Genomic DNA, 13,048 nt, shown 5'->3' with positions numbered 1-13,048 from the left:
CGGACGCCTCAGAGCCACCCACAGCAAGCTCCTGCCCGCGGGAGGTGCAGCTCCCATCACCCTCTGGACCATGGCTGCCGGGAGAGTCAAAGCCTGAGAATGAACGTGGCAGCATGTCATCGCCTTCAAAGGCCTGTCAGCAGCAGCACAAAACCAGTCCTCCCAGCCAGCGCTCTGGGGACCTGCCCTCACGGCGATGTGGTGGCGCCTTCTGCTGGCAGCCGAGCGTCCCAGGCATCTCTTTGGACAGGCCTGGGTCAGGGCCTTAGGGCATCTCTGTGTCCATGGTATAAATCCGACTGAGATCAGACACAATGTCATCAATGATTGGCTTGGTAAGGTCGTCACTAAACACCTGCCACCAAGGCTTCTCGGCCTCGGCTTCGGCGGGCACCTCGACCCCGTAGACCTGCAGGGCCAGGTGGAGCACCGCCAGCGCTATGTGCTGAGCCTGGAACCAGAGGCACAGCCCCCCGCGGTAGCTGTCCCGCAGCAGGGCCCAGGCAGTGACGGAGATGGGGGTCCATTGCCAGCTGTAAGGATTCAGCCAGTTCTTGAGAGAAATCAGGTAGTGGAGCAGGTACCTGTGTGGGTGCTCAAAGGAGACTTGAAAGCGCAGTACCCGCAGCACAAGGAGCTCGCACTGCGCAATGCTGTCCCGGATCACCCAGAACCCGGAGTCCAGCTCCAAGGGCTCGCTGCCCGGCTGGAAGTACCTGTTGGACACGTTGATGATGTCACGGGTTCGCAGGGGCTGTTCTTCCACTTTGCCAGCCAAGTAAAGGGCAGACATGGCGACCAAGTAGGGGTCATAGGCGTCCACGTTGATCTCGCAGAAGAACTTGTGGTAAATGGCACAGGCGGTGGCGACGGGAATGGACTGCATCCCTAGCTTGACACCTGCCTCCATGATGAAGCTTGTCACACGGAAGTGCACCCTCGCCTGGGTTGCGGGCCACCCCTTGGCGCCGGGCGCCGTGTCCTCCTCTTTGCAGCTGTCCAGGGGAAGGTCCTCCATGGGGCTCAGCCTGGAGGCCCCAGACCTTGGTGGCTGGAAGGGCAGGAGTCCTCAGGGCGTGGCCGGCGCCAGCTGGGTCCTAGAGCCCTGTGCAGCAGCCCTGCCCCGCCCCGCCCCACCCAGCCCAGCACCAACCCGCCCCACCTGATCCGCCCCGCCTGGGCTTGACCGCAGCCCTGGTTCCATCACCAATTATTGAAGAGACTGTATGACTCCATTCTATGCTTTTGCCTCCTTTGTCAAATATTAATTGAGCGTTATGGTTAGGGTCAACTTCTATGTTCTCTGTTCTGTCCCATTGGGCTATATGTCTGTTTCAGTGCCAGTAACAGGCAGTTTTGAGAATGATCGCTTTGAAATATAGCTGGATATCTGCTATTGTGATCCCTCCAACTTTGTTCTTCTTTGTCCAGATTGCTGTACCTATTTGGGGCTTTTTTTTATTTAATAAAGGACTACTTACCCTCCAAGTATTTGAATTTTGTTATATTTTATTGGAGTTTATTTGTAATACTAGAGGCCCAGTGAATGACACCTGGCAGAGTCCCTCATCCTCTGGCAGGCTGGGAGCCCTCAGGAGATATCCGAATGATGGCTTAGGCTTAATCCTGGTTGCCAAACCTTCTGAGCGCTGCTGTGGAGGTTGGAGAGGTTCCTGCCACTGCTGCTCCACTTGCCAGTCGTCAGCCCAGTCCGGCTGAGTGGCGCTCCCCTTATAGGAATTCACTGACCAGCAAGGGCAGCTCTTGCATTGTGAGTCTACCCCCTGGGTGTCAGAGCACTTCATAGCAATCGGTCTTATCTCTTTTTTATGACCTTTACTTTGAGATTTATTTTTTCTTTTCTTTTCGTTTTATTGTTTAAAGTATTACAAAGAGTATTACACGTGTCCTTTTTTTCCCGCCCTAGACAATCCCCTGGCCTTCCCTACCCCTCAGTGTCTTATGTGCATTGGTCATGCTTATATGCATGCATACAAATTTTTGGTTCATTTCTTAACCCTCCCCTCCTAACCCCCAAGCCTTACTGGCCTTCCCGCTATAGTTTGACAGTCTGTTCCAGGCTGCTCTGCCTCTGTATCTATTTTTGTTCATAAATTGATAATGGTCCTTGTTATCCATAAATGAGTGAGATCATGTGGCATTTTTCCTTCATTGACTGGCTTATTTCATTAGCATAATGCTCTCCAGTCCCATCCATGCTGTTGCAAATGGCAAGAATTCCTTATTTTTTACAGCAGCATAGTATTCCATCATGTAGATGTACCACAGTTTTCTAATCCACTCATCTGCTGATGGGCACTTAGGCTGTTTCCAGATCTTAGCTATGGTGAATTGTGCTGCTATGAACATAGGGGTGCATATATCCTTTATAATTGGTGTTTCTGTTTTCTTGGGATATATTATTATAAGTTGGATCCCGGGGTCAAATGGGAGTTCCATTTTTATTTTTTGAGGAAACTCTATACTGTCTTCTTTAGTGGCTGCACCAGTCTGCTTTCCCACCATCAGTGCAGAAGGGTTCCTTTTTCTCCACATCCTATCCAACACTTGTCATTTGTGTATTTGTTGATGATAGCCATTCTGACAGGTGTGAGATGGTACATCATGATATTTTGATTTGTATCACATTTATTGATTTGCGAATATTGTACCATCCTTGCATCCCTGGGATAAATCCTACTTGGTCATGGTATATGATCTTTCTGATGTACTGCTGGATATGATATTTTGCTAAGATTTTGTTGAGGATTTCGGCATCTATGTTCATGAGGGATATTGGCCTGTAATTCTCTTTCATTGTGTTGTCTTTACCTGGTTTTGGTATTAGGGTGATGCTGGCTTCATAGAATGAGTTTGGAAGTGTTCCTACCTCTTGAATTTTTCGAATGGTCTGAGCAGGATAGGTTTTAGTTCTTCCTTGAATGTTTGGTAAAACTCCCCTGTGAAGCTATCCGGTCCTGGGAGTTTGTTTGCTGAAAGCTTTTTGATGACTGCTTCAATTTTTTCCATAGTTATTGGCCTATTGATATGTTTAGATTCTTCCTGATTGAGTTTTAGAAAGCTGTATTTTTCTAGGAATGTGTCTATTCCCTCCAGGTTGTCTAGTTTGTTGGAGTAAAGTTCTCTATATATTTTTTAACATTCATTTGCATTTCTGTGGGGTCTGTTGTCATTTTGCCTCTATCATTTCTGATTTTGTTTATTTGGGTCCTCTCACTTTGCTTCTTTGTGAGCCTGTCTAAAGGTTCATCAATCTTGTTTGTCCTTTCAAAGAAGCAGCTCTTGGTTTCATTGATTTTATGTATTGTTTTTTGGTCTCTATGTCATTTATTACTGCTCTACTCTTTATTATCTCCTTCCTTCTGCTCACTCTGGCTTTTTCTTGTTGCTCTCTTTCTAGTCCTTTGAGATGTAGAGTTAGATGATTTACTACCATTTTTTTTTTTTTTTTGAGATAGGCCTGTAGAACTATAAACTTACCTCTTGGGTCTGCTTCCATTGTTTCCCATAGGTTTTTGATTGTTGTGTTTTCATTGTCATTAATTTCAAGGATATTTTAAAATTTCTTCTTTGATCTCATTGGTAACCCAATCAATATTTAATAATGTGCTATTCAGCTTCCAGGTGTTTGAGAATTTTGGGTTGTTTTTATTGTAGTTTATTTCTAATATTATGCCATTGTGGTCTGAGAAGATGCTTGGTATGATTTCAATCTTCTTGAATTTGGGGAGACTTTGTTTGTGACCCAATATGTGCTCTATATTTGAAAATGTCAAATGAGCACTTGAGAAGAACGTATATTCCTTGGCTTTGGGGTGAAATGTTCTGAAGATGTCACATAAGTCCACCTGATCTAGTGAGTCATTTAGGATTGCTGTTTCTTTGCCAACTTTTTGTCTAGAAGATTTATCCAGTGATGTCAGTGGTGTATTAAAGTCCCCTACTATGATTGTATTGTTGTTGATCTTTCCCTTGATATCTTGCAGGAGATTTTTTTTAAGTATTTGGGTGTTTCTGCATTGGGTGCATATATGTTTATCAGGGTTATATCCTCTTGTATTGATTCCTTTAGTATTATGAATTGGACTTCCTTATCTCTTGTTATGGCCTTCACTTTGAGGTCTATTTTGTCTGATATAAGTATTACTACCCCAGCTTTTTTTTTTTTTTTTTTTCATTTCCATTTGCCTGAACGATTTTTTTCCATCCCTTTACTTTCAGTCTGTGTGAGTCCCTTCTTCTGAGGTGGGTCTTTTGTAGACAACAAATATACGGGTCATGGTTTTTTATCCATTCAGCCCCTTGATGTCTTTTGATTGGAGCATTTATTCAATTTACATTTAAAGTTATTATTGAAAGGTACTTGTTTGTAGCCATTTCTATTTTTTCTGCCTGTTTTCTGTCTTAGCTTTTTCTTTCTTTTTTTTATACCAGTCTTTTTAGCATTTCTTGCATTGCTGACTTGGTAGTTATAAACTCACTTAGCCTTTTTTTTTTTTGTCTGTGAAGCTCCTTATTTCACCTTCAATTTTGAATGATAGCCTTGTTGGATAGAGTATTCTTGGATTCAGTCTTTGCATCACTTTGTAAATTTCCATCCATTCATTTCTGGCCTGAAGTGTTTCTGTTGACAAATCATTTGATAATCTAATGGGAGATCCCTTGTATGTAACTTTCCGTCTCTCCTTTGCAGCCTTTAAGGTTCTCTCTTTGTCCCGAACATTTGAAATGGTGATTATGATGAGTATTGAGGTGGGTCTTTTTTGGTTCACCTTGTTTTGGACTCTCTGTGCTTGTGTGACTTTTTTCTTCTCCTCCTCTGGGAAGTTTTCTGACATTATCTCTTCCAATAGGTTTTCTAACCCTTGTTACTCTTTCTGTTGTCCTGGCATCCCTATTATTCGTACGTTGTTTCATTTCACGAGGAGCCATAGCTCCCTTAGGCTCTCTTCCTGTCTTTTAATTTTTTTCTCCAATTGTAGTTCAATTTGGGTGTGTTTTGTTTCCCTGTCTTCTAATTCGCTAATTTGTTCCTCTGCTTCTCCTAGTCTACTGTTGAAACTTTCAATGGTGTTTTTTATTGTAGCTATATCACTCTTCATTTCTTCTTGGTTCTTACATAATTTATTGGATTTTTTTCATCCGTTTCTTTTTGATTCTTGAATAAGTTGTTGATTTTTTCCTCCATCTGGTTTGTGCATTCTAGGACCCTTAATCTGAATTCTTTTTTTTGTCATGCTGCATGCCTCGGTTTCAATTAGCTACTATTTTGGCAACTCCTCCTGTTGTTTCCTATGGGGGTTTCTTTGTCTACCCATGTTTGATCTCACCAACATATCTAGATGTTGAGTCATTCAGGGGCTGCTCCATGGGTAGCAGTGGCTCCTCGGGCTGTGGTTGCTCCTTGGGCGGTTGTGGTAGCAGCTGCTCCTCAGTTGGCAGCCGCTTCTCTGGTGGGTGCTTTTCACAGCTATGTGGCTCCTCTGGCTGGTGGGGGGAGGCTTCACACACAGATGCTCTTCCTCAGACAGAGGGTGTGGTGATCAGGAGGCTGCTGTTCCTTGGATGGGGACTGGCTGCATGCTGCTGTTGTTCCTCTGATGTGGTGGACTCTTTGCGCGGCTACTGCTCCTAGGAGTTGGACAAGTTGATTGCAAGTCTGCTGCTCCTAAGGAGGGGGTCGGCTGCTTGCGAGGCTGCTGCTCTTTGGACAGGAGTGAGCTGCACGCGTGGCTGCTCCTCCTCAGACATGGACGTGCCACTCACCCATCTGCAGCTAACCGGACAGGTGCAGGCTGTTCTGGCTCTGCTCCTCAGACAGGTGTGTGCTGCACAGGGCTGCCGATCCTCGGACGTGGGCGGTATGCTCGTGCGGCTGCTCCTCCTTGGACAGTTCAGACTGCTTGCTTGGTTGCTGCTCCTCTGACGGGGAAGCAGGCCGCTCACACAGCTGCTGCTCCTTGGACAGGGCCAGGCCATATGATGCTGCTGCACTGAGGCTCGAGGTAGGCTACTCATGGGGCTGATGTTCCCTGGACAAGAGCGTGCAGCTCACATGCCTGCTGCTCACGGGGTTGAAAAAATACTCCGAAAAGAAGTAGGAAATAAAGGAGCAAACAAAAAAAAAAAAAAAAAAAAAAAAAAAAAAAAAAGAACACAGAAAAAGGAAAAAAAAAGAAAGCTAACAAAATAATAATATAAAACTGAAAAATTGAAATGTCATTCCTTTGGCTGGTTTAAGATCCCAGTTTTCAGCAATGTCTGTGGTTTTTGTTGTTGTTGCTGTTGTTGTCATTGCTGGGACAGAAAGCCCTTCTATGGGCCAGACCCTGTTAACTAAAAGGGACTAATCAGATTATTTTAATCCTTCACCTCATTCAGGGTCGAATCTGGGTATGGCTGTATTCCTTGCCTGGGGCCTGGAGGGAGGAATTATAACCTCAGAAGAAAATGGCTGACCAAGTCCTGAGCTCATGGGTGACTCAGCACTCAATTTACTGCCACTTCTCCTGGCCCCCCTTCTCTCCCCAGATTCCACTCCTCCGCACCTGCTCCCCCTCTTCAGCACAGGTGAGTGTCTGTATCCGAAATGTCCTCTGAACAGGGTTCAGCGAAAACAATCAACAAATGCCAGCCACAGAAACGGGGAAGGCTGAGTCTCTGTAAGCTCCTCTCTTACCAGCACTGCATGGCCTAGTCAGCACTTCAGGCTGCCCCTTTTAGGCTCAGTTCTCTGTAATTATGGAAACCAGATCTCTAATCCCCCCGCACCAACAGTCCCCTGGATGTCCTTTCCACAGTCAGGGGCTGTGCCTGTCCCAAGAGTCGTGGCTGTGTGCCCCGTGGTCTCCCTCTGCACCTGTGGGCTCAGAGGTCTGTCAAACTTTCCTGCCCAGATCCCTGGTTTTTACCTTACAGAGGAACTCGGCCCTTCCTGGCTGCAAACTGTCTCACCAGCTGAGTGTACTTCGCCAGTTCAGGGTGGGTGTTATTAGTTTCAGCTGCTCACTCCATTTGCTCCAGGACAAGCCCTGGGACGCCCACCACCATCTTGGCTTCTTGAGATTTATTTTTTCAAATATAATTATTGCTCCCCTAGTTTCTCCCCGCCCCCCGCTTTGCCTGAAAAATATTTTCTCTCCTTCCACTTTCAGTCCCTGTGATTCCCTTATTCTGAGGTGGGTCTCTCGTAGACAGCATACATATGGGTTTGTTTTATTATAATTTTAGCCATCCTATATCTTTTGAATGGAGTGTTTCATCCATTTAGGTTTAAGGTTATTTTGATAGGTCCTGATGTGTTGCCACTTTTTTTCTTTATGCCTGTGTTTGTTCTGTCTCTTCTGTTCCTTCTTTTTAAAACAGTCCCTTTAGTATTTCTTGCATTGATGGTTCAGTAGTGAAACACTCCCTTAGATTATTTTTTTCCTGTGAAGATACTGAATTCCCCTATAGTTTTGAATGATAGCCTTGCTGGATAAGTATTCTTGTATTTGTTCCCTTGTTTCGCATCACTCTGTATATTTCCTTTCATTCCCTTCTGGCCTGATGTGTTTCTGTTAAAAATCATTAGAAAATCATTTGATAATCTAACAGGAGAGCCTTTGTAGGTAATTCTGCCTCTCTCTCTTGCAGCCTTTAAAATTGTTTGTGTGGTTATTGTTTGCCATTATATTTACAATGTGTCTTGATATAGGTCTTATTGAGTGCATCTTGTTTGGGACTGTCTGTGCTTGTGTGACTTTTTCTTCCCAAGATCAGGAAGTTTTTGTCATTATTTCTTCTAATATGTTTCCTAATCCTTGTTCCTCATCTTGACCTTCTGACACCATTATTATATGTATGTTACTTTGTTTCATGTTGTCCCCAATCTCCCTTAGGATATCCACTGGCTTTCTATTTTTTCTCTCCAATTGCTGTTCAGATGGTGTTGTTCAGGGTGTGTTACTCTGCCCTGTCTCCTAAGTCACTGTTTCCACCCTTTGCTACTGCTAGTCTACTGTTTGAAACCTTCCATCGTATTTTTCATTGTAGCTATTATCAATTTTTTTCATTTTTCCTTGATTCTTACATAAGTTGTGGATTCCCCATGCATCTGGTGCATGAAATGTACGACCCTTATTCTGAATTCCTTTTCGAACATATTGTATGCCTCCATTTAATTTAGTTACTCTTCTGGCAATTCCTTCTTTTCTCTCTTTTGGGGTTTTTTTTTGTTTGTCTCCCCATTTTAGCTATCACTGCAGAACCTAGGAGCCAGTGTGCGAGAGGCTAATGGCCACAGAGTGGATCGGCAATTCAATTGTGCACTCCAAGACTCACAGGAGGCAGTGGCAGTGGTGGAGGGCTGGAGTCCCAGTGTCCGTGGTTCCGCTGCTGCCGTAAAAAGGTCTTTGGCCAGAGTGCCCCTAGGATCTCAGGTGATGTCTGAGGCCCATCTGGGTGGAGGTGAGGCTGGGTTCCTAGTCATAGCAGCTCTCCCCTGCAAGATGGCTTCTTTTCTTAGAACCATATTTAACATAAAACAGTGTAGTTACATAAAAATACTAAAGATTGTGCAAGGGGCTTATTAAAAATAGAATGGATAAACAAATCATAACTATGTAAATACAGAGTTTCAGTCATACTGAACTTTTTTTCTGTCATTTTAACTGAAGAAATAATTTAAGTAAGAATTCTGAGATGTGGTAGAGAAGGAATAAATTACCTAATCATTTTGAATGAATGATTGTTTTAAAAATAAATAGTTTATGTAAGCTTGGTGCACTGAAAAATAATGAAATAGATGTTGTCAAAACATAAATGAAGTAACAGTCACATTCCAAAAAGTAATCCACATTGCCCAGTTAGTATTGCTCAATGGCTGAGGATAGAATTGTGAACCAAGATGTCTCGTCATCTATTCCTGGTCAGGACACCTGCCCAGGTTGCTGGCTGGTTCGTCAGTATGAGACATTTAAGGAAGCAGCTGATCAAAATATTTCTCTTTCATCTATGTTTCCATCTCTCTATCCCTCTCCCTTTCTCTCTCTCCAGAAAACCAAGAATAAGCCTATTGAAAAACAAGAATGGAATGTATGTGTTTTTCCTGGAATGTGAGACTTTTTCGTCATTATGACCAGAGGTCTTTGGAGGACTTTTATTAACCAACATATATGGTTCTGTGTTGAATAGCTCAATGGAATATTATTAATAATGAAGTGTTTCATAAACTTACCATGAAAAGGACTTTATAATTTTTGAAGGAAATGCTTCGTTTGGGAGAAGAATTTGATGTTGATCTTGATTTTAGTTTCAGTAATTAGTAGGTTTCAAACAGTTGTTTATTTGTTCAGGTTAAATTTTATGTAGTGTTGATATAATGTGTACTCATTTTCGTCTGTGGATTGGAAAACAATTAAAGTAGACTACACCAAGAAACCATCTTTTCAAAGTGGGGGTGGACAGAGGGCACCAATTCCATCAAGAAATAGAGGTGATGTAAGAAGTCTGAGAAGTGGAAGAGGAAGAAGTAAGAGAAGCAAAAGCACATCCCTCAGGTGGAAAACACTTAGGTAATGTTTCAGAATCTATGGATGGTAGGAGATCTGACTTAGGTAAACACATAATACAATATGCAAATGAGGTATCATAGACTTCTGTACCTGAAGCATATTTGATCATATTAACTTCCATAAATTCAATAGAAAGCGCACAAACTGCCAGTAACTCAAATGTTTTTAAATAATAAAAAAATAAATATATGAGCATGAAACCTTTATTTATGTGAAAACAGTAACATTGAATGAAGAGATACACCTCAATTTCATTCATATCTTTCAAAGCAAAAGAAATGGTACCATTCATTTGATTGAGAATATATACTGATGATCAATATGATTTGTAATTGCTAAAGAGGTATAGCACTTATAATAATGTATGCAATACTGTAATGTGTGAAACACTCCTAATGACCTTACAGGGATAGAATTTATTTTTTTAACGAAATCTTTATTGTTCAGATTATTACATTTGTTCCTCTTCCCCCCCCCCATTACTCCCCTCCTCCCAGTTCCCACACCACCCTCCACCCTCACTCCCCACACACTGTCCTTATCCATAGGTGCACGATTTTTGTCCAGTCTCTTCCCGCATCTCCCACACCCCTTGCCCCCTAAAAATAGTTAGTCCATTCCCTTTCTATGTCCCTGCTTCTATTATAATCACCAGTTCATTCTGTTCATCAGATTATTTATTCACTTGATTCTTAGATTCGCTTGTTGATAGATGCGTATTTGTTGTTCATAATTTGTATCTTTACCTTTTCCTCCTTCTTCCTCTTCTTAATGAATATCTTTCAGCATTTCATATAATACTGGTTTGGTGGTGATGAACTCCTTTAGCTTTTCCTTATCTGTGAAGCTCTTTATCTGACCTTCACTTCTGAATGATAGCTTTGCTGGATAAAGTAATCTTGGTTGTAGGTTCTTGGTATTCATCACTTTGAATATTTCTTGCCACTCCCTTCTGGCTTTCAAAGTTTCTGTCGAGAAATCAGCTGACAGTCATATGGGTATTCCCTTGTTGGTTACTGAGTTTCTTTCTCTTGCTGCTTTTAAGATTCTCTCTTTGTCTTTTGCTCTTGGCATTTTAATTATGATGTGTCTTGGTGTGGTCCTCTTTGGATTCCTTTTGTTTGGGGTTCTCTGTGCTTCCTGTACTTGTAAGTCTATTTCTTTCACCAGGTAGGGGAAGTTTTCTGTCATTATTTCTTCAAATAGGTTTTCCATATCTTGCTCTCTCTCATCTTCTGGCACCCCTATAATTCGGATGTTAGTACGCTTGAAGCTGTCCTAGAGGCTCCTTACACTATCTTCTTATTTTCGGATTCTTTTTTCATTTTGCTTTTCTGGTTGGGTGTTTTTTGCTTCTTTGCATTTCAAATCTTTGACTTGATTCTTGCACTCCTCTGGTCTGCTGTTGGGAGTCTGTATAATATTCTTTATTTCAGACAGTGTATGCTTAATTTCTAGTTGGTTCTTTATCAAAACATCGAGGGTCTCATTGGATTTCTTGAGGATCTCACTATATTCATCGGCGGTCTCACCAGTCTTTTTGAGGGCCTTACTAAGTTTACCAGCGGCTTCTAGACAGTTCTTCAGAGATCTTAAAAGCATGGTTTTGAACTCTATATCCTCCATTTCTGTCAGTTGTGTCCTGTTTCTTTGTCTCCGCATTTTTTATGCTTTCTTGGTGCAATCCGTAGAGGTCTTTGTGTGCAGTCTTGTTGTAGTTAAGCCTTGATTGTTGTAGGTAATACTGGGGGGGATTTGACCTCCAGGCCAACTGGCTGTGAGAATCAGCTGTGTCTGCAGTGGGAGAACTTCTGTCCTCTAGGGAGGTGTGAATCTAGCCTTTGCCTGAGGCTATCCCGCAAATGCCTCTGTGAAAGGCTTGGGCAGGGAGGGTCCCAGGGGATCAACAGGGTGGGCGGAGCAAGCAGTTATGGCTGCTCTCAGTCCAGTCCCCAGAGGCTCTGCCTCTCAGAGTCCCATCAACTGCTGAAAACCTCAGAGAGAAAGCTGCCCTCGAGTTCCAACCGATGCCAGACAGTCCCTCTTATCCCGTTTGAATGTTACACTTTGGGAACCAGAAGTCATGTAGGTTTAAAGTAAAGATTCATACTTATTGAAGTACTAAGAATATGTTCTGAAAGTGCAGTTCTTTCATCTGAAAAAAGGACATCAGTTCACCTTGGAAAATACCCACTGAAATAAAAGTTAGTCTAACTATATAAACTTCAAGGACACACACTTCATTATTTAGAAATGGATTTGAAATATTCGTTTTTAGTATGGCAATGTGCAACACTGTACTGTGTAAAATAATAATCTCTATTATTATTTTGATAAGGTGATCTTGTACCTATGTTTGGTGTAGAGGACTTTCCATTTGGAAACTACATAAGAGAAATATCTATGGTATTAAATAGATTCACCAAGTGGTCTCTGTTTCAGGAAAAGGCTAAAAACCAATGATTCTCCAAGTTCATTGATCTTTCTTTCTTTCTTGTATATGAGGAATATGAAACATGAATAAAAATGTTGATGAGCTACTTTCAGGGAGGTTGTCTTTTAATTAATTTATCTATTTACTTATTTTACTGACTATGAAAGGAAGGTATATTCATTTCAACATATCTGCAGCAGGAAAAGTTGTTTTCATATTAACCCGTTTTTCCAATTTCAAAGATTTAGTGTCCATTTGTGATAATTAGGTGTGTGACACTTCACGGGAAATTTCCTAAAGTGTTCTTGCAGAGTTTGTGCAAGATGAAGGTGAATGTTCCTGTTTTTCCACATTGGTCATACTGAGAAGAGTTTGCCAGTTCATATTTTGCCACATATGAGGATGCTCATAGTTCTTCTTTCCATGAAAAATTACAGAATTGGAAGATAAGCCTATTTTCTATTTAAAAATGAAACAGTGATTTTTAATTATGTATTATTCAACATGTTTTCTCTAAATACTATTAAAATAGAGTATAGTATTCTGATCAAAGAATTATTTTATAAATGAACTGTAGGAATTATATGATAACATTCTTTAAATAACACTTTTTTGTGATGCATCATGTTTTAACTTTTTATATTTTAATTTTTAACTACTACGTTACACATTTTAAAAGCTTTTATTGAGATAAAACTAATTTGAAGACTAGTTGGGAATGTTTCCTTGTATCTTTAAAATAACTTCTTTCACTTACTATATCTGGATTCTCTGCATTCAAATTCCGGTGTGTGTGTGTGTGTGTGTGGTTGTGTGTGTGTGTGTGTGTGTGTATTTGTATGGTGTGTGTGTGTGTGTGTGTTTTGTCTTGTTTTTTGGCACATATATATAATGCTGCTCCAGTTCTTTCTCGGTTATCCAAACTGATTTTCAATAACTCTGAGCACTGTACTGAAGACATGTAAAGATAGAACTTTATCATTTTAGGCTAAGCAGCATGCTCATCACCATGATCCTGTTTGGTAAAGATTTATACACA

The 13,048-nt window shown here is 41.6% G+C and overlaps 2 protein-coding genes across 2 annotated transcripts in view; both read right to left on the bottom strand.

Annotated features, from left to right (window-relative positions):
* Positions 1 to 265: 265 nt before the first annotated feature.
* LOC139000598 (cyclin-Q-like) lies at positions 266 to 1,018 on the bottom strand. The gene has a single exon (XM_070402746.1). It carries the CDS (start codon positions 1,016 to 1,018, stop codon positions 266 to 268), a length of 753 nt encoding a protein of 250 aa, XP_070258847.1.
* Positions 1,019 to 5,797: 4,779 nt separating this feature from the next.
* Positions 5,798 to 13,048, bottom strand: part of LOC139000650 (testis-specific Y-encoded protein 4-like) — a 34,436-nt gene continuing 27,185 nt past the window's right edge. Inside the window, exon 5 of the mRNA XM_070402788.1 lies at positions 5,798 to 5,980. Coding sequence (XP_070258889.1) covers positions 5,798 to 5,980 — 183 coding nt within the window. The remainder of the gene's footprint in view (positions 5,981 to 13,048) is intronic.

This window comes from Myotis yumanensis, unplaced genomic scaffold (assembly GCF_028538775.1).
Source record: "Myotis yumanensis isolate MYYU_CA2020_CCGP unplaced genomic scaffold, mMyoYum1.0.hap1 SCAF_24, whole genome shotgun sequence".
Classification (NCBI taxonomy): domain Eukaryota; kingdom Metazoa; phylum Chordata; class Mammalia; order Chiroptera; family Vespertilionidae; genus Myotis; species Myotis yumanensis.
The sequence above is the reverse complement of the archived record's forward strand: the minus strand, read 5'-3'. Positions and strand labels throughout refer to the sequence as shown.

What these genes read in the sequence shown, in the direction of transcription:
- LOC139000598 (XM_070402746.1), bottom strand. Translation starts at nt 1,018, where the DNA reads ATGGAGGACCTTCCCCTGGACAGCTGCAAAGAGGAGGACACGGCGCCC.